General features: G+C 30.5%; 3 protein-coding genes and 1 non-coding gene across 4 annotated transcripts; 2 read left to right on the top strand and 2 right to left on the bottom strand.

Moving 5' to 3' along the window:
* Positions 1–1,384: 1,384 nt before the first annotated feature.
* Positions 1,385–3,843, bottom strand: LOC148923442 (deoxypodophyllotoxin synthase-like). Its single transcript, XM_089060712.1, has 3 exons — positions 3,401–3,843; positions 2,482–2,803; positions 1,385–1,881 (listed from the first exon to the last, which is right to left on the bottom strand). Exons 1-3 carry the CDS (start codon positions 3,778–3,780, stop codon positions 1,624–1,626), a joined length of 960 nt encoding a protein of 319 aa, XP_088916838.1. The 5' UTR covers positions 3,781–3,843; the 3' UTR covers positions 1,385–1,623.
* A 1,776-nt stretch (positions 3,844–5,619) lies between these two features.
* LOC125204757 (putative 2-oxoglutarate-dependent dioxygenase AOP1) lies at positions 5,620–7,158 on the bottom strand. Its single transcript, XM_048103485.2, has 3 exons — positions 6,701–7,158; positions 6,275–6,596; positions 5,620–5,978 (listed from the first exon to the last, which is right to left on the bottom strand). The coding sequence occupies exons 1-3, from the start codon at positions 7,072–7,074 to the stop codon at positions 5,733–5,735; spliced, it is 942 nt and encodes a 313-aa protein (XP_047959442.1). The 5' UTR covers positions 7,075–7,158; the 3' UTR covers positions 5,620–5,732.
* Positions 7,159–11,437: 4,279 nt separating this feature from the next.
* TRNAF-GAA (transfer RNA phenylalanine (anticodon GAA)) lies at positions 11,438–11,510 on the top strand. The gene has a single exon. It is a non-coding gene; the product is annotated as a tRNA-Phe (tRNA).
* Positions 11,511–15,498: 3,988 nt separating this feature from the next.
* Positions 15,499–16,254, top strand: LOC148923440 (uncharacterized). Its single transcript, XM_089059889.1, has one exon. The coding sequence runs from the start codon at positions 15,622–15,624 to the stop codon at positions 15,943–15,945; it is 324 nt and encodes a 107-aa protein (XP_088916015.1). The 5' UTR covers positions 15,499–15,621; the 3' UTR covers positions 15,946–16,254.
* Positions 16,255–21,913: the final 5,659 nt, after the last annotated feature.

The following is a 21,913-nucleotide window of genomic DNA, read 5'->3' as shown; positions in this document are numbered from 1 at the left end:
TTGACTATTCAACTCAAACTCAACTCCATATCGCAATTAGGTCACAAGAACATTGCAATAAATCACTCGTCATTTAATTCCACATAATCATAGCATTAAAAGCATTTAATGCAGAAATTTCCACGTCACAAAAATTAGGGTTCGAAAAAGCGGGATGTTACAGAGGGAGTATAGTACTAATTCCAAAACGAAACTAGAATGATAATTCCTCTCTGATTCTTTAAGTTGAAATCAAAACGAATATAAGTTGAAATGATAATTCCTTTCTCTGATAGTACTGTAAAATTAAAAAAATACTACTCTCTCCGCTTTCATGATAGATGAGACATTTTTTTTTCGCACAAATTAAGAAAATGAAAAATAAATAATTTTAAATGATTTTGGACCTTCATGCCTACCTCGACCACTCGCCCCCTATAAATTAAATATTTTGAATAATATTCAATATTCAAGATCGTTACGATGTTCTTGTCCGTGTGGGATGTTAACCCTAGCTTACTCTCACCGCTTCGAGGCCTATCCGACGAATCCATGTGTTCATCCATGTACTTGTGTAACCCAAGGCTCTCCACAATCATTTTCCTCACAATCTTGTCCAATTCTGACAGCTTCTCCTAGAAGGACTCCACAGTCTTGCCGGTAATTTAGACATACGCATAAACAGGAGCAGACGCAAAAGAAAAAAAAAAAAACCTTCAGGGAATACATTTACAAGATTTTATTCAAAAACATAGTAGTATTTTTTCAGATGATTCAGATTTAAGCCACATGTGTCTTCCAATGTGTGTTTTTTCGAAATCTTGAACTCTGAAATTTTTTTGGCTAAGGTTACCTGAACGAGGGATTGTCTTCCAATGTGTGTTTACAAGAGCGGAACTATCGAGTACTGGCCAACGTAGCCATGGAAGGGTTTGTTGGACCTGTTGCGTAATTTTGATGGATAAAGGGAGATCGAAGAGTTGTTTCGTTTCATGAATGACTGATTTTTGAAGATGAAGAGGAATGTGATCGAATGTTGCTTCGAAGCAGCCGTATTCTACTATGGCTTGCCAGGCTTGGGCTTTCGTGGATTCCCAGGTTTCAGTTTGATTTTTATGGTTAGAGAAATCTATGATTGGGAGTTTAATTGGTTCAGAACCCATTTTCTTTTCTATTCGTGAGGTGATTTATTCCCTTTTTTTCGTGGGTTGAATGTGACATTAAATTTATTTATAAAGTTGATTACCAAAAGCATCCTTAGCCATTGTTTTTCTTGTATAGTTCACTTTCATATCTATATCTAGCATTCGAAAAATCAATAATTTGAACGGCGGTGTAGTATATAAATAAAAGATTTTCAGCCATTGCTTGTAAATAGGATTTGAAGGTTCAAGAGGGAGAGATGTTTAAAGGAAAGAGAAAAGTTTTAATTTTTACTTATTTAATTTAACATTGAAAGACCCTTTAAATAAATGAACTAGGAACATATATAACCGGTTCGACTCTCTTGATAGGATCCGGGAAAGAACCGTTAGAAAACCCGGAAAGAGATACTTATTAAATTACATTTAACTACTAATAAAAGAAAACAATAAAGGTAACTTATAAACATAGTCTCCATATCTCCATGGGGGCGGGTTCGATCTAGGATTCTATTCGGTTCGACTCTTCGCAGTATCTTTGAATGGCTCCATACATCTTCGGGCCCCCTTCACGGCAGTAGTCAAGAAAATCCAAATGGTTGAAAGGTTTAAATTGGAGTGGATTTTTGTCATTCACCAATTCTTGAGGTACTTCCAATATTCCCCTAACAAAAGAAAATGTACCAATAGAATATTTTTCTTTCATTCCTCGCGCCACCACTTTGTGAAGGGGACAGTATATCCTACCATTGCTCCATGCCTGCAATCAACATTACAATTCACGTTTCATGCGCACTTCCAATTGTTTGTTGATTCTATATAATTTGGTGAACAAATAACATCACGGCAATTCAACAATTAAACTAACAATTAATAAACCTTATTAGTTGACCATTTATAGAGGTAAATTAAAAGAACAGCCTTGAATTTTGTTCAAATTTTGATTTGTTATCCCTCAAGTTTGGTAATCAGCTGAAAAATGTCATTAGGTTGATTTTGGATCACACTTATCTCTGTGTGAAAAATATGGTCATTTATATGCAGTATGTTGTTAATGTTTTTCAAACATGCTACTTGTATTGTTTTCTCAATGACTAGGCGATATTGTTTAACTCACTGATAGAGTATAATTTTCTAGTCGTTATATTGATTCAATTCACCAAAAGTTTAATAGTTAGAAAACTGCAAACAAATTTCAAAATTGATGATTTTTTAAAGTTATTTAAAAAATTATCGGACACACATAATTTGACTAAATTTCATGATTTTCTCGACAATTTACTCTTTATAGAATACGAGAGCTTATAAAAAAAAGAAATATAGGTAATAATAAATGGATGAATGAATTGGGAGTTCTGACCATGAGAGCTTCACCAACAACAACGATGAACTTTGTGGGAGCTGGCTCAAAATGGATCCAGTCACCATCACGAGTTTCGATCTCCAAACCTCGTACCTCGTTAGTCCCAATTACAGACAAGAAACTCTTGTCTCTGTGAGGCAAGATGCCGATGTTAGATTTGCCTTCACCTGGGGCGTGATACCTCATCAATCGTGTCATATAAAACGACGCCGTTTCAAGGGGGCTGTAGTATCTTTCTAATCCATAACTGCTTGTAACCATCTTCATCACCGTCCAATACAATTCCGACAGCAAATTGCAGTATGACTGTAGCGTCTCACTTTACATCAAAACCGACGACGACAAATAATGGGTTACTTATTTTATTCCAATATCATCAAATCAAAAATATACTACTATTTATTCCTCTATTAGTTAAAGGCATAGTAATTACTTTAATCATGAATAAAATTATGATAATATTTTGAAATTTTAATTTTTCTCGGTTGTTCAATTAATGTTCAAAATGACATCTTTAAAATAAGAAAAAAAATATTTAACAGTGAAAAGCAAAAACACTTGTTTCACTACTAAAGAATTCGTTTTGTGCATGGATCGTTTTCAAATTCGACAAACTTTGTGATTTTTATGACTACAATCCTTAACTAAAAAGGAGGTCTGACATGCAAGCTATCTATTACTATTACACTTTCAAATTTGATCACAATAGGTAAAATACTATTACTATTACACTTTCAAATTTGATCACAATAGGTAAAATATGTATTTTGACGCTTCAAAAATGTCACAATTGATAATGCACAGCATCTAATGTGACATTTAAACTATATATAAATTGGTTAAATATCTATAGTGAAATTGAAAAGTGTCACAATAGATGACTCGTGTATATTTAGCATTTGGAAAGGTAACATACCAAAAGTAGTGGTTGCCGTCGGGCCAGAACAAGCCGGTGAACTTTCTCATTGATTCGAGATCAGTTTGAGCATGTTCGATGCCGAAATATTCAAAGAGAGGCATCGCAGCATAATTTCCGCCATAGCCGAAACCTGGAAGTTGAGAAGTGTGGTTGCGTTTAGTTTCAATGGGGAGGCGGAACAGTTCCTCCGAAAGCCCGTACATCGCCTCGTACAGCTGTGGACTCATCTCCTCGTACTCGATCACGAAGCACCCGTACGTCTCCAGAGCCGCACGGACTGAATCCGAGGTCGAATTGAACGAATCTGTGCTTCCATTTTTCAAATTCTTCAACTTGAATTTGATTGTGGGGAGCTGAGATTGGGAGGGGGAATCCATCTAAAGAAATTTTTACTGATTTTGATTATTTTTGTAAATTTCTATTGATTGAGTTGAGTGCCATGCTTCTTGATACTACAACTATTTATATGGCTAGATAAAACCATTATATGACAACTAGTTTTAATTTTTGTTTGATATAAAATATTTAATTTCATGATTTTTTACATTTTTTAATCGATGGAATTATATATAAGATCAGACCTCGTGTTGGGGCAATGCTCGATGTGCAAGCTGAGTTGTGTGGGATTTTATGGTGGACATGTTTGATACGTGAGATTTTTACGAGTTTTAGTGCAAAATAGATATTTAAGATATGATGTTTCAATAAGGGTTATCAATAATTTCTATTGCATGACCAACTAAAGGCTATTTATGACCGACTGAAATACGAATAAAATCACTATTTCATGTGATATTTACACTAATATTAGTTTGAGTATTAGTTTGAGTTTAGTGTAAAATGGTCGGTATACTCTAAATAATATATTGAGTATAAAAAGAACCATATGAAATCATTAATGGTAAGAAATTGAATTAGATCGACAGGGTTCGATTTACATATCACTAATATATTAATGAGCGATCACTATACGTAAATGAAATACTAAGATTAATAAGTAGTTTAAACAGTGGTCCAGAAAGATTTCTTAAAGAATTAAGGTAGCTTTCCATACAAAAGAACACAAATTAATGATCTCAAATTTATGGTGAAATTAATATATATATTTCTATTGTACACTAAATATAAACCTTGTCTAAATCAACTTTTCTATTATAGATTTAATCGCTGATTAATAAAATTTCGACATTTTTTGGATGTTGCGAATCAAATTTCAAACGTTGATATAAAAAAAAATGCTTATTAGATCTCAGTCTTCAATCAAGCAGCGTCCAACTGAATGCGACGAGTTATAACTTTATTTCACTTGATAATAATTGACATTAATATCAGTAAGAAAGAAGATTAAATGTTCCAAAAACATCATGAAAAACGTCGAATAAGTCTCCATCTTGATAATAATTTCATAAATATGGTGAGTCACATGCAGGACCATCTCAATGTCGAGTAGCGATTATGCAATCTTCCTTCAATATTATAATAAAAAAATATTTTGATACGTTAATTATTTATTTCTATTGGTATTTGGTAGGTTTAGTTTGGTCCACGTAAATTATTGAATCAACTAATATAAATATATTATTGGTAAGTTTGTTCTAAAATAAGTTAGTATAAGATAATGGAGTAAGATTTACAATAAATATTTAATTTGTTTATTTTTTTTTAAATTACCACAATTGTGGATTAGAACCTGGTATTCAAATTTCCCTTCAGCAAATGGAATTTTCGAATGATCAAGTTAGTGATATCAGATATTGGTGTGAAGATTGTTACTAGATATGTTGTCACGGTCCCTATGCCTTTTCTAGCTTTTGCTTTTGTTTCTGCGATGTTAGGTCCCCCAGAGTTTGATTTTGTTGCAGTATTTTTTGTTATTGGTTTGTGTGTGTTATATATATATATTAATTAATTAAGTTGTCAGGGTTGTGTTTGGGTTTTCCTTTGTTGAGATTTTGCTATTGTTTTTTTTCTGGATTTTTATGTTAGTCTTATCATTTTTCGATGAGTCTACCATAGAAATAAATCAAATAAATGCTACAAAATTTTTGATGACAAATAAAACAAGTAAATTAAATTAAATTAGATTGATATCATAAATAGTAAAGGTCATAAGCTATTAGTTGTAATCTTGTAGTAATTGATTATAACCATGAATTAGTTCATCACTATTAAATTAGTAATGAAGAAATGGAATTGACTTGAGGGTAGAAAAAATATTGAATCACACAAAAACTTTATTCAAATTAACGAGAGGTAAATAAGTTTTAATTAACATACAAAGTACAAACCACACTAGATAGTAAGCATAATTATAATATGAAATTGCATCTCAAACTCCACAATAAGCCCTAATTGGACACTTTGATCTCCTTCCTTCCTCGGTGTAATAAAAATGGATATATTTGTAGTTGTCAAAAGGCTTAAATTGCAAAGGATGATCTTCATCAACTAGCTCTTCCGGCACTTGTATTACCACATCCCTAATAAAAGTAAACACCCCAAGTGAATACCTTTCTTCACTCCCTTCAATCATCACTCTATGATATGAAGGCTCTATTCTTCCATTTGTGAATCCCTACCATAAAACAAGATCATCCAATGTAAGTTAAACCACAGGGGCCACGTAATCTATATTTTGTATTCCAAATATGAAAGTATAATTTTTTTATGATGCAATTTGATTATATGGGTTTTTATAAAATAATTTACACAAAATTATAAAAATATTTAACAGCATAAGAATAATATATTTTGGGTAGGGGCTTAAGGCCCTTGTCGGGCCCACTTGTGTCCGCAAGTGGGTTCTGTAGCCCATAAAACTTATATAGTCGTTATCGATGTGACATATATTTTTTTTTCCTATATGCATACCATACAAGCGTCGCCGGCCATGACAACAAAAGCCGACGGCGAGGGATCGACACCGACCCAATCGCCGGTTTTTGTCATAATTTGGAGTCCCTTCACTTGGCGCTGGTGAAGAATGGAGGTGAAGCTCTTGTCAGTGTGAGGGACAATCCCTAAACCAGCCTCATCTCCCACCGGAGCAAGATACTTTATGAAACGGAGAAGATACGACGTCGCTTCGACTAACGATTCATATGCATTCCTTATCCCATAAACCTCCGACACCATCGTCATCACCACCTTATCCAATTCCGCCACAACCTTAGAGTATTCAAAGGCTGCTTCACTGCACACAAAGATCAAAATCAACCAAAGAATTGGGGAAAAAAAACCCTAAAAACCCTAATAAAACCCTAAAAAAAATTAACAAACCCCTAAAAAATTAGTTACCGGAAAGTTTCATTTCCGGAAGGCCATAGGAGACTAGTGAAGCGTTCCATGCCTTGTTCGGTGGTGGAGTTTTCGATCCCTAGCCCTTCGTAGAGTGGAACGATGGGCTCTTGGCCGACATAGCCGTGAGAAGGTGTGTCGGAAGTGTTGAGCATTTTGACAGGAGTTGGGAGATCGAAGAGCTCCTCGGAAGCTTGGAAGATGGCATGGTGGAGTTGGGGGGAGAAGTTGGTGTAAGTGGCGATGAAACAACCGAATTCTTCTAGTGCAAGAACCACTTGTTTGCTTGTGGAAAGCCAAGAAGATGATCCTACTTCAAGATTTTGGGATGAGAAGGCTATCGTGGGGAGTGTTTGATTTGCAAGAGAACCCATGGATGGGATATGTTTGTTTTTAGTTATTTGAAAGTGGTTTTGGTTTTGAAATATGATCGATTTGATTTGTAGGGAATAGAGATATATGATTGTTAGTTGAAGTTTGTCATATGCAATTATTTGCTGCCTAGAGAAAAATTATTGGTTGATAAAACAATAGTATCATAAAATAATATTAGGCAAATAAAAATCTCACAGCCTGGTCATATAACAAAAGTATAAAACAGTATATAATAATTTCATTGGTGATATATATATTGTCTCCTTCCTCCAAATAATTAAATGGGATCATTGTTATTAATATAAGTTTAGTAAACCATTACGTTACTCCCTCCGTCCCGCTTAAAATGACACGTTTTCATTTTTAATTTGTTTCAACTAAGATGAGACATTTTTCCTTTTTGGAAACTTTTTCTCTCCAATTAATACATCCAACCAATTTTTCACACTCATATTAAAATATTCATCTTTCTTTATCTCTCTACTTTAATATTTACATCCACCATTTCGTTCTCCAATTAAACACTTTAACCAATAATTCCTAAAACTCCGTGTTGGCCAAGAAATGTATCATCTTAGCTGAGACGCAGAGAGTACTTAATACTATTACATTTTAGTCTATCATTAAATATTTTTTTAATACTCCCTCCGTCCCATGAAAATATGGGCAATGACTATGACACAAGAATTAAGACAAAATTGGTAAAATAAGAGAGATGAGGAGAATGGTATATTAAAATGTAAGAGAGAGGAGGAGAATGGTAGTTAAATTAGTGTTAGCGGATAGTGGGACATACATTATTAAATTGATATAACTTTCCAAAAATGGAATGCACATATTTTTGTGGAACCGATGAAAATGGAAAGTGCACATATTTTTATAGGACGGAAGGAGCGATAAATATTCCATATATGTCATAAATATATAGTAAAGAATGTAGTATATACTACTTTTTTTAAAAAAAATTGTATATATATATATATAATTAATTAATATATATATATATATATATATATATATTATATATATATAAGAGTGAACTACAAAATTAGCTTCTATGTATGGCTAATCGAACGCTGGAGGTATCCGTGTTTCAAAAAATGCACCAGACACCTCTACGTATGAGTATAATATCATTTGAAGTCCTTTTTCATTATTTACGGTGTTCCATGCCCTTCTCACCCTCATTTTTTTTCCAAAATGCCACTAAGGACATTTTAGTCTTTCTAATATTTCATCATTACATTTCATTAATATAAATAAATTTAAATTTATGAATATTGTAAAATAAATTATTAAAACATTAATTTTTATATAAACATAATACTAATAAATTATACTAGTAATTATAATACACGTATTATTATCGAATGTTTTAATGGTAATTAAATATATTTAATTCTCCAATTATTTTTCTTTAAGAAATACTAACAAATATTAAAGTATACTAATAATATATAAAAATTATTTTTCCCACACTCTTTTAAAACTAATTTATACTAGGAATATGTGAAATAATGGAAAGACATTAATGCCCTTGGAGTGGCATTTTGGAAATAAATTGAGGATGAGAAGGGCATGAAAGACCGTAAATAGGGAAGATGGACTTCAAATGATATTATATATATATATATATATATATATAGGGGTGTACTAGTATAGCAACTAATTTTAAAGTTACAACGTACATCCAACCACGTGCTGCTAAATGGCACGAAAAATGCAATATTGTATACAGAAAAATGCAATACACAGTTGTAGAAGCTATAAATGAATTTCGGCAGATTGCATTTTTGTTATATGCAGATTGCATTTTTTATTGTTAAGTTTTGCATTTTAGATATTGACTGTTTAAATTGCATTTTATATATAGACGGATTGCATTTTTATATGTGAAAATGCAAAACTTAACAATAAAAAATGCAATTTATGTGAAAATGCAAAACTCAACACTATAAAATGCAATTTACATACAACAAAAATGCAATCTGCGAAAATGCATATACAACTAGATTGCATTTTTGTGTTTAAAATATTGCATGTTTTGTGCCACATGGCAGCACCAGATTGGATGTACGTTGTGACTCTAAATAAGGGGGCACCCTAGTGCTCCCCTATATATATATATATATATATATATATATATATATATAGGGATGTATTCAAATCCTTTTCATATCTTTTGTCCTTTTTCCTTCTTAATCCTAGCCCCACGATTTTGTCATCTGACGGTTAGATTAATGTCACGTGTCATTTAATAATGCACATTTTCATTCTAATAATGCACAACGGCTAATAATGCAACATTATAGACTAATAATGCATTGATCACAACCATCCAATTCAAGGATCCAAGGGCTGAGATTAAGAAGGAAATAGGACACTTAGAGTACAAAGGAGCCTAACGCACCCCTATATATATATATATATTCACTCTTATATATATATAAACATAATACTAATAAATTATACTAGTAATTATAATACACGTATTATTATCGAATGTTTTAATGGTAATTAAATATATTTAATTCTCCAATTATTTTTCTTTAAGAAATACTAAAAAATATTAAAGTATACTAATAATATATAAAAGTTATTTTTCCCACATTCTTTTAAAACTAATTTATACTAGGAATATGTGAAATAATGGAAAGACATTAATGCCCTTGGAGTGGCATTTTGGAAATAAATTGAGGATGAGAAGGGCATGAAAGACCGTAAATAGGGAAGATGGACTTCAAATGATATTATACCTATACGTAGAGGCGTCTGGTGCATTTTATGAAATATGAGTACCTTCAACGTTCGATTAACTATACATAGGGGCTAATTTTGTAGTTCGGTCGATATAAAAAGGTGTCACTTATCTAGAAAAGGGTTTCTTAATCAATTACTTGTCGGACCAATGGCAAAGTTGTTAACCTAATTTGTTTTTTAATTAGATTGAAAATGAACTTTTCAATTTTGAAATAATATATTCTTTTTTGTCTCTTTCACAACTATTCACGGGTCGAGAATAAACAATTAAGGGTTCCCTTTTCAATCTTTATGTATATCTTTCTAAATCAAAATGCTTGATACAGACCAAAGTGGTCCTAAACTAGATTAATTATTTGACGATCGAGTACATTCCTGATCAAGTCAAATTAGGAAAAGTGGTGTGACATAATTGTTGTTTATGTTGATATCATATTCGTCATTAGTAAGCATGATTCACTTTTGATTTTTATGATCCTTTATGGAGTCTATATAGTCTAATTTCTTGTGATGTTGAACCGATAATGAATTGATTGGGATTAATTTAACCTCTAGTTGGTATATATTATTAAGACTCAATTAATTAAACAAATAGTTAATTGTTTAAAATCTAACTGATTAAAAGTTGAAAGTGAACATTAGTTATTAATATTGATATCTAGTCAACACTTTAACCAAATACATCGTCCTTATTTAGTAACACTCTGGTAATGGTGAATATAATTTAACTAAAAAAATTTAAATTAAATTGTATTTAGTAAAATACTTTGGGGTATTTGATTTTGAATTTGTGTGGATGATGTATCATATATATAATTGGGCGGATACATAAAGATGGTTTTCATAATTTCATTATCAGCAATTTGGTCCTCTTTGTGACTATATATATTTAATTTTGGTCCCCTCAGTTATACTACCAAATAATTTGTGTTGTCACATAACTTTCGTTATTTCGTTATTGGATATATCCACGACTTTAAGTTTTATGCACATGACAAATATTTGAAATAGACAGGGGATGGTCCAACAATTTGAGATTGTAGTAATTACATTCTTGTTTGTATCAAATAAGATATGTATGTGTGGTCTTCGATTTTTGTGGGCAATTAATTGATTATACGATCAAGTTTCGATTGATGTTGAAATTAACAATTAATCGTGTATCATGCTGATCGAGTGAAGGTATAGCTTCATATTTTTGTACTTATATAGAATAGTAAGTGATCGAATAATGAGGAAACGGGGATCTTTTTTTACTATAATGTAACTTTAGAAACTAAATTATACAAATTTCAGACCTATATTGTTTGATGTCTTCTTCATTTCCCAAATTAATTATCCAAATCGGAATAGCGGCTATAGCGTTTTCCGCCAATCCTAAAGAAAAATTGGCTCTCGTGTATGATTTAGGAATTCTTTATCTATTGATGATTATACATTTCATAAAAACAAAATTGTGGTTAATATTATGGAACATACACAAGAACGTTTATGCATTTATTACAAACTTCACAAATTATGATAATATACTATATATATAGAATCATTTAAAATGATATAACATGAGATATAATTAAAAATAGTTTTCGATTTAAACAACATGCGGGGATAGCTCAGTTGGGAGAGCGTCAGACTGAAGATCTGAAGGTCACGTGTTCGATCCACGTTCACCGCATTTTTGGTCATTAATTAATAATTTATCTTTCCACTATGATTTTCTTAATATTATTTTCAGTAATTGTGGACACAATTTTCATTTATAGTTTCGATAATGGTATTAGTATATACTTTTCACGATGATTTTCGTATTTACTTTTAATAATTTTGTTACCTTCATGTTTTCTTTTTTCTGTCAGTTATATTACTTATGTGAAAATCAGAATAATGTCAATTTAAAATCAGTTTGAAGTCTGTAACTGAATTTTTTTTATTCGTAATTAATAAGTATGTGATACTATATTTTATAAAAAAATCGGATTGATATGTAAAATTATAATGATTAAAAGTTTAAAACTTAAAATACTTCTCTCTCCTCTTTTATGAATAAATCGATTTTGTTTTTCATTTTTCTTTCTTTTCTCCTTTGGTTTATTTTCTTTCTAAAATTTCGGTTTCCCTTCTTCATTTCATGGAAAAAGAATTTAACTTTTATTTTCCTTTTTTCGTGATTTCAGATTTTGTTGTTGCAAATTATGGGAATAATAATGGCATCATTAAGTGTGGGCTTAAACAGATTTGAAATTCCCTTTTATTTTCACTTTTACAAATGGGATTTGCTTTCACTACCAAAAGAGGTAGCTGATCACTGAAATCAAGGTATTTAAGTGAAAGGGATCAAAATTTATGCACAGTATCCACAGTGTGTATAGTGTATGTATACCATGTTGGACATTATTTATCATAATATATTTAAGAATACATAATTGAATATAAATAAAGTAAGATTTTCGAACTACATGTATTTCACGTAAACCATAAGCATAATAGGATCGAGATATACCTTGGCGATCCATAGCGGAAGCGATTGAGGAAGGAGGAGACGATTTCCTTGAACCTTTTCCGGCGTAGTGGCGCAACTCCAAGGATTTGTTTCTCTCTCTTTCCCTCATTTATGTGTTCTCTGTAATGTGTGTGATTTGATGGGATCCCACACTTGTATTTATAGGCAGAGAGAGGACAAACCCTAATTATCAAACCCTAAAAGCCCTTTCCATCAAAGAGGCCATGTAATAATATGGACGATTCTTTACATTAATATTGTAATATATTGATCATAATTATAGGAATATAATTCCTAAATCAATCGTATTACCAATTGGTTATAATTTAATTGTAATCATTGCCATTTATATATATGTGCTCTAATTTGAACAACTACATGTATACGCCCTTTTCCATATTGGAATTACTATAGAAAAGGAAATGTACTGTATATATTAGTGATCAACTAATAATTTAGAGAACATATTATAGCTAATTGATCGTCCCTTTTCATTCCAATTAATACGATAATTAATTGATAGTAAATTAATTAGGGAAAAATGTGTCTTATACCAATTATATGTATTATACCAAAAATCCAATTCTATTTAGGATTCTATCACATGTCACATATGTGAGACATAAAACTTACATACCATACCTCATAACTTAAACTACGGTTGTGAAATCAGCAACAACTCTAAACGTAAATTTAATGATTTTTTTTTTTTTACCATAATGGTCTAGCGATGGGATCGATCTAGCCCCATAATGGGGAAGATACTACTAAAGGGCTTATTAAGAGCCACCGGCTGCAGGTGTGACGGCCTTTTTCCGGAGTGAGCAGTGGACTCCTTCTCAACAGATTGTGGCATCAATATTGGAACATTATAATTTGTGATTAAATTGTTTCATATTTATTATATTTTTAATTTCATTTAATTAATTTATTAACTTATATATATCAATGTTAAAAAATATCTTAATCCATGTATCCATATACAAGGGTGTGAAACTAGTTTAAAAGTAAAAAAATAGAGTTATACATATAGGAGGAGGTTTTCAAATTAATTGTGATTCTTTTAAAAATAAATGAAATATTAAAACATGAATTATATTACTCTTTCCGTTGTGTCAAGTTATTTCTTTTTTGAAGCAAAGAACTTTTTCATATTTATTTTTACAAAATATCAAAAACCAAATAATGTTAAAAATAATTTTTTAGAGGAGAGAGAATTGGAGAATAAGAGGATGTATTTCAACATTATGAATGATTACGAACTCCAAATATATACCATCTACCTAATATGCGGTTCGACTCTTCTTTCGTGATTCGGAAAAGAACCAACAAAGAAAACTTATCTGTCACATTTATTTGAAGCATCAGAAGTTTCTATTATTATAGCAGTAAATTAACAAGAAATTAAACACTCAAACAAGCAGATATATAGAGCTGATAATCATGGAATTTAGGCTCCACAATATTCTTTGAGAGGATCCGGTGAAGCCCTACCAGCATCTGTGGAGGTAAAATCAATGAACTTATCTATCTATACTATCATTAAGAGCATCCGCAATGGTCGGCTAGCGACCGGCTAGCCGATTCGTCGCGCTGGCCGATCGGCTAGCCGAACCATTGGAGTCGGCCAGCGCGAAATCGGCGAGCCGATCGGCGTGGGCTGGCCGATCGCTCGGCGCTGGCCGCCATTGTGGCGGCCTGATCGGCCAGCGCCGAATTTTGTTTTTTTTTTTTAATTCTTTTTTTTAATTTTTTTTAATTCTTTTTTTAAAAAAAAAATTTAATTTTTTTTTTAATTTTTGAAAAACTATATAAACGCGATTTTCTCTATCTCTAAATTTCAGTACAAGAGCAACATCTAGCGATGGACAACAACAACTAGCGGCAAACTATAACAGATTCAAGGTGGCTCGTGTGTGGAAGCCCGGATTTTTTTTTTATTATGTTATTTTTATGATTTTTAGTTAATGTACTTTTTTTTATTTAAATAAAATTAATGAATTTTCCCGTATATGTCTCGTAAATTTAATTCCGTATTTTAATCGTAATTTTAATTCCGTAAATGTAGTATATTTTGAATTATTTTTATTGCGGCTGGTCTATGGCTGGTCTAAATCTGATGTGGCAGGTGGATTTTTTAGTGTTGCTGACGTGGCAGGGGAGAGAATGGCTGACCTATTGCTGGCCTATGGCTGGCCTAAGCACCATTGCGGATGCTCTAAAAGCTCAGTTTTTTTTTGGGGGAAATCAAAGGGAATTCCCCCCTGTTTTCAAATTTTTGATTTGGGGAGAATTTTGCAAGTGGTAGAGGCAACTCACACTTCCATTCTTTGACCAAAAGTTAAAATGACTCCACCAACATCATGCATTAAAACCTATAGTTAATAGGATCATTTTTAATTGTAAAACTGACTAAACATCACATCATTTATATATACACAATTTACAATTTGTATGCATATGAAACCCATAACATGAGAACGTTTTCCCACCTAAATAAAAAGTAGGTTTTCCCTCCCAAAAATAATGTGGGTTTTCCTCCCTCCAAAATGGAGGGGTTTCTTGGAGCCAAAAAAATGGGAGGAAATCAGTTCATTTTAGAGTAAAAAAAAATTGTAATTTAAAATTTAAAACCCATGAGTTATTTAGAAAGTTGCTCTATAAATATCAGTGGCAACAACACACATTCATAAATTGCAGGTTCTTCTCTCACTCTTTACATTTGCTTTCATATCTTTCTTCATCTTTTTATTTTTTTTTATTTTAATATTTCACTGCTTATTTTCACCATTTATATTTTGCAGATATTTAAGGTATGTGAATATTATCAACATTTTTTATTTATATTTTGCAAATATTTAAGATATATGAATGTTATCTAATATTTTTCTTTTTTACATAGCTTAACTCTTTATTGATTTTTAGTTTGTGTTTATTTTGCAGATTATTAAGGTACGTTAGCTTTAATTAACATTTTTCCTTTTTACATTGCTTCACTTTGTATTTTTTTAGTTAGTTATTTGTGTTTATTGTTGTATTTGTTTTTTATGATTCTAGCTATTACATTTACACGACATAGATCAACACAAAACAGAATCAGATTTCAGAATAAGAAGAAGACAACAGCAATACAAGTTCATTTTTGAAAAACCATACATAAATTTGTAAACATGAAAACATAATACATACAGTTCATGCTCTAACTGCTAGAGTATACTTTCTATCAAAGCTCACTATGGCTGTGCAAATATTTTATTGAGCAGCAAATTTGGGCGCCGCCGAAGCAATGGGAAAATCGATTAGATCGAAGAGGGAGAAGAGGCTGAGGTCGATTAGGAGGGAGATGGTTGAGCCGATTAACGACAAGAAGGACGCCGCCAAGCTAGCCATCCAGGAGGCCGCCCTCGCCGCTCCCAAGCTCCCAGTTAAACCCACCCGCGCCGACGACGATGCCTCCGTCTCTATCGCCGCCATGGAAGTCGAGACTGCTGCGGATGATAATCAGAGTTCCAAATTCCTCAAACCTATTGGAAACAAGCTCAAGAAGAAGATTAAGATTGTCAAGAAAAAGTCCCACGGCAAGGGAAAAATCAGAAGGAAAAACGTGTAATTTTGATGCTAGATTTCTCCCCTTTTGAAGCCTTTATTTATTTATTTATTAATGTTTCGATGCTACTTCTGCTGAATTGATGTGAGGTAATGTGATAGCCAATTTGTTCATGGAACAAAAGAAAACAAGTCCACTGACGGAACAAGCGTAGCCAGCCTCAGTTCTCCGCCATGGCAGCCCATAGATTTGTGTATGTGAGAGAGAATGTCTATGTGAAGATGAAGAGATTACCAATTGAAAGGAAATTGTAAAAGTAAATAGGTAGAAATAATAGGTATGTCCTAGGACTATTGTAAAGTCATCATTGCATTTGAGTAATGATAAACAGCTAAATTTTGTACAACCAAAATAAGATTATATTAATAATTTGATTATTAATTATATATTAAAATATGGTAAGTGGATAAGTTAAAAAGACTTATTAGCCTTTAAACTCATTTTTTATATTTATATTTAAATTTTCTTTCTATTATTTTTAAAATTTGAATTAAAGTATGTACTAATTACATTTATAGTTCTAAAAAAATAAAAAAAATTATACAAAAATCATAAATATATGACCACAATATTATACATTTTCCATGTAATATATGTATCTAAATATTTTAATTAAATGCATAAATAAATCTATTTTTTTTCAAATAAACTAGATTTTGGTTGTACAAAATTTGGTTATATAGATTTATTGTTTATTTATTGTGATACTTGTCACTTTGTCAGCTTTAATTTTACTTTCTTTGTTAATTATTTTTATAGGATATTTTTTTATGGGTAATTAATTTTAATATCTTTCAGTTTTATTTTATTTTGGTAATTTTAAGCATTAAACATAGGACATTTTCTTTCTTTCTTTTTCATCATTTTCATGCTTTGAATAGAACAAAACTAAAAAAAATAATATAGTATGATTATCATTTCGAAATATAATTACCAAACCCTGCTATATAGAAAAAACATTTGTCATTCACAAAATAATATTTTATTCTTTTAAACATTCTTTAATCTTTGTTTTTATCTTAAATAGTATTAGTCCTCGAAACACACTGCTACAAAATCCAATCACAAATAAATCTCAACTACCATTTTAAAATAAAATAATTACTGAAATGAAATTTAAATGAAAGATATTAGTATTAATTAGCCGTCTTAAAAACATTACTTAGATATTAGTATTATCAAACAAGTAGTTTTCCAAAAAAAGAATATATTAAATAGGTCATAACGATGGTATTTATCCAACTATTTCTTAGATTTTAATCGTTTGAATGGTTTATTGAATTTTGTCAAAAATTAATTAAGAATACAAAGTAAAAATTTGTTACCTTAGTCTAATGTTATGTACTTTATATCAGGTGTGGTCATATAAATTAAAAATCGTTCCACGTATTGATATATGGAGTATATAAATTTAATCAATTTGGTTCAATTTATACTTTTGCATTTTATTTAGGTTTTATGCAAAGCTTTTAAAAGAAGCTATATAATTGATGTAACTTTTGGACTTTTTTTTAGTGTGTTTGATTGATCAATCAAGCTTTTGTTTTGTACAATGGACAATTACTTTTTGTATCATATATGTATAAGAGAACCCAAAATAATAAATTATAATATTTTAAGATATGTTGAATATTTAACCAACTCAACTATACATTTTTTTATGATTTATCAGTGACTATCCAACCACACCATTATATATTTATTTTTATTAATTTTATAATAATATTATTACATTATTGCATAATAATAATTGATATTTTTATGTAATTTTATTTCGTGCGTGAAGTGAAGAGAGTAAAGTAAGAGAGAGAGAATAAAATAAAGATAGAAGTATTTCTATTTTTTAGTAATGAGTCATTTTGGTTGGGACAAGCTAAAAACAAAAGTGAATCATCCAATAGTAAGATCTCATAAAATGTGATGTATTGATTTAGATGTGATAAGTTATAAACTACAATGTGTCATTATTCGATGACTTATTTACTATGATGATGTTCGGTTTCCTACATAAAATAATATCAAGATACAATTTAGAATTGAATTGTGAGATCTTACAATTGACATATCTTAAAACGAGTACAATCTAGGATTCAGATATGATAAGTTCTAGGATTGAATTATGTAGCAAAATAATAATTATAATATTTTAAGATAGGCTCAATATTTAACCCACTCAACTATACATTTTTTTTATGATTTATTTGTGTCTATCCAACCACACCATTATATATTTATTTTTATTAATTTTTTGTAATAATATTATTGCATGAAATATTTATTATTGCATGATAAAAATTGATAATTTTATGTAATTTTATTTTGTGTGTGACATGTAGAGAGCAAAGTAAGAGAGAGAAAATAAAATAAAGATAGGATTGTTCCATTTTTAGTAATTAGTTATCTTGGTTGGGACAAACTAAAAAGAAAGTGAGTCATCTTCAATGTCACAAGGGAGTATATCTCACAATTTAAACACATGAACTCATTAAGTTGGGGGCGAAAATGTATATATTAGTACCTATTAATATTATACTACACTAATTATTGATTGTTGAAATCTTTTTTCAATCTTTTCTCTTTGAAAATGGGAAGCAACTTGCACTCTTTGCACAATCCTCAATGTCTGGAAATGAATGTTTTCAATCTTTTATGTCTTTTCATCTTTTATAAAATATGAAATAAAATAAATTTGTAAGGTGGAAATCATTTGGTGAATAAATTATGATAATCATTTTAATGTTAACGTCAAAAAGACTGCATGCATGGAGTATTATGTGTATTTGCAAATAATTAAGGTTTGTGAACACTACCTAACAATTTTCTATTTTACATTGCTTCACTTTTATTATTTTTTGGTTTGTTACTTCCTTATATTATTGTATTTATTTATAATTCTACCTATTACATTTACACTGCATAAATCAATAAAGAAACATAGACAAATTTCTTTCAACATCTTAAGCACACTGCACAACAAAGAAAGTAGAGAAACTTTATCTCTTATTTCCAATACAATTTGCCCTATAAATTATAGGACAAATAATAAGCGTTTCTCAATCCCAGGTTCTTATTTTTCTCTCTATATTCTTAGAGTGACTTTTTTTATCTCCCTACAATTTCTTCTCTCTAACTTATTGTTCATTGAAACGCAGGGCAACAATGATGCAAAACTCATCTTTGGGGGTAGATTTCGCCTCCAAATGGAAGCAAGGATTTACCTGGAGAGTTGTTGATGGTTGAAGTACTTGGGAATAAAATTTTGAGATGCAAAGCCAGAGAAGAAAATGAAAAAAAAAGAGAAGGGAAAGAAGATAGCAGCGTTGCAGATAGATAAAATTAGGTTTAAATTACGTAGTAGAATATAGTTAGTGGACTGAGCTGATTAAATACTAATCATATATGTATCATGTTATGTAATCATGTGGAGTATTTATTTTGTTTTAGGAGTATGACAATAGTTGTTGATTACTACGTAAAGAAAGTTGAAGTGTGTGATAAAATGACAAAAAGTTGACACATGTAAAATAAAAAAGACATAGAGTTGACATGTGTAAGAAAAGATTGAATGTTGATGTGACAAAAAAGACAAATAGTAGTACCATCATACATTTTCATTCACCTTTCCTCATAACTATTGCTACGCATCAACTTTTGAATATAGATACAAAACCAATTTTACATAACAAGGTTTTTTCCCAAAAATAATGAGCGTGACTTCTACATAACAAGGATTTCCCACCTAAAAAAAAGAGTAGGTATTCCCCCCCTAAAAAATAGAGCAAGTTTTCACCACAAAATAATGGGAGGAATTTCCCCCCTAAAAAAAGAGCAGGTTTTCCCCTTTAAAAAAAGAGCAGGTTTTCTTTCCCTCCAAAACAATGGGAGGAAAATTTGATCATTTTTCAGAGCTAAAAATTTAAAATTTAAATTTTAAGAGCCAAAACTCAACTAGAAGTTGCCCTATAAATATTCATTCCAATAACAAACATTTCTCAATCCTAGAATCAAGGATAGTGAATATCTTTCCGAATTTAAAAATTAAGTGAAGATGTACTATAAAAAAATAATTAGGATCTAGATTAGTGACAGTTTATAAAATAAATCCAAAAATAACAAATTCATTTATATTCAAGTTTCCATTAGATATATTTGTTTTTTATATTTAAGTAATCAAACCTTAGTAAGAATTATTAACATATGTTAATGAATATTTATTTTAACATTAAAGATAAATTAGTATGATTATAATGACAATAGTAGTTGATTACAACGTAAAGAAAGTTGAAGTGCATGATAAAATGACAAAAAGAAAGAAAAAAGATATAAAATTGACATGTGTAAGAAAATAGATTAAAAGTTGATGTTACAAAAAGATAAACACAAGTACCATCATGCATTTTCATTCACCTTCCTCACAGCTATTGCTATACATTAGTTAAGATATTGATGAATCTGGGTCGACACAAATTGGGTGATTCAAAAATTTGATACCATATGGTCAAATGTTTTTCCTGCTTATACTGACAAATTAATATTTTATAAAAGAAATAAAAAAAAAATTACATGGTGTCTACAAAGTTAAAATAAAAATATAACAAAGTAAACCTTTCTTCACGTGCAAATTTTTTGAAAATTTACAAAAACTTTATTACTGACTGATAATTGAGCCTCTCATTTTCCATTGCTTCTGAACTGCACAAGAACAAATACAATACAAACATGTAAAAGTTAATTTGCAATTAATGTACAGGCAATTATTTAGGTAATTGGTTGAGGGGAGATAGATTACTCAGATCAAACACCAGAAGTGCCGATAAAAAAAATACTCTCTCCGTTCCCCAAATTTTGTCATAGTTTGACCGGACTCAAGTTTTAAGAAATGTAATGGAAAGTGGGTTGAAAAAGTTGGTAGGATGTGGGTCCTACTTTTAAAGTATTAGTTTTATAATAAAATGTGAGTGCTAATAAGTTAATGGAATGTGAGGTCCGCTACCAAAAATGGTAAAAAGTGAAATGCGAAAATTTTGTGGGACGGACGGAAATGAAAAAAATGGGACAAAATTTAGGGACAGACGGAGTAATTATGAGTTTGATTCATAACCTACAGTTGCATGCACAAATCTTTACCAAAAGATTTGTATGCGAACAACTAAAAGGAGATCTCTGCCAAGTGAGATAGATAGAGATAGATAATCCATGACTATCTACGTGCCAAGAGTATTGATATCTACATTATTGGATAACTCTACGCGCCAAGAATATAGATTTACCATTATTACCTGAAAATATCTACATACCAAGGGTATAGATCTACCATTAATTAATTAGTAGAGTATCGACTACGAATACAACATTTTGCCAAGACATGCAATCGTATCATCAAAATACGTCAAATGCAGAAGAGTTGAGCATTTTGAAATTCAAATGTTAGTGTTTATTCTCTCAAACACATAGCATCACCTTTTGGGCTTGATGGAATTAATGAAAGAAAAATATAGCATTTTGTATTATAATTGATTCATTGCAAATTAACTAAGTCATGATTTACATTATAGGCTTTTTATATTTTATATTAAATCAGTCATAATATAAACTAAACGAAATTCCAAATTATATCAGACACATCATAAGCATTCCATATTCTTTTGTTTTTTTAATCAACATAATTATTCCATATCTCTATATTTAATATTATACACATTCCATAATAAAGTCAATTTACTTAATTTAATTTTGTATTGCATTTAAAATTTTATTAATAAGTGTATAAAATTTGTTTTTAATATTTAACTACACATAATCCACATAATACGCATAACTGTACACATAATTATACGCATATTCCATGATTAAGTCTATTTACTTAATTAGGTATCGCATTTAATGTTCTACTAATAAAATTGTAAACATTTTTTATTTAGTATAAATAATTGATTTGTTGCTAAGTGTATTTTATAAAGAAACAGAGAAA

The sequence above is a fragment of the Salvia hispanica genome, chromosome 6 (assembly GCF_029641045.1).
Source record: "Salvia hispanica isolate PSC_SH4W2 chromosome 6, Shi_PSC_v1, whole genome shotgun sequence".
NCBI lineage: Eukaryota > Viridiplantae > Streptophyta > Magnoliopsida > Lamiales > Lamiaceae > Salvia > Salvia hispanica.
Note: the sequence above shows the minus strand (reverse complement) of the source record. Positions and strands in the feature narration are given on the sequence as shown.

Excerpts from the sequence above, each read along its gene's own strand:
- LOC148923442 (XM_089060712.1), bottom strand. The coding sequence starts at position 3,780 with ATGGATTCCCCCTCCCAATCTCAGCTCCCCACAATCAAATTCAAGTTG. Across the intron at positions 2,804-3,400 it reads GACGGCAACCACTACTTTTG|TGAGACGCTACAGTCATACT; the intron begins GTATGTTACCTT and ends TTTGATGTAAAG. Across the intron at positions 1,882-2,481 it reads TTGTTGGTGAAGCTCTCATG|GCATGGAGCAATGGTAGGAT; the intron begins GTCAGAACTCCC and ends TGTTGATTGCAG.
- LOC125204757 (XM_048103485.2), bottom strand. The coding sequence starts at position 7,074 with ATGGGTTCTCTTGCAAATCAAACACTCCCCACGATAGCCTTCTCATCC. Across the intron at positions 6,597-6,700 it reads TCCGGAAATGAAACTTTCCG|TGAAGCAGCCTTTGAATACT; the intron begins GTAACTAATTTT and ends CTTTGTGTGCAG. Across the intron at positions 5,979-6,274 it reads TGGCCGGCGACGCTTGTATG|GGATTCACAAATGGAAGAAT; the intron begins GTATGCATATAG and ends GTTTTATGGTAG.
- LOC148923440 (XM_089059889.1), top strand. The coding sequence starts at position 15,622 with ATGGGAAAATCGATTAGATCGAAGAGGGAGAAGAGGCTGAGGTCGATT.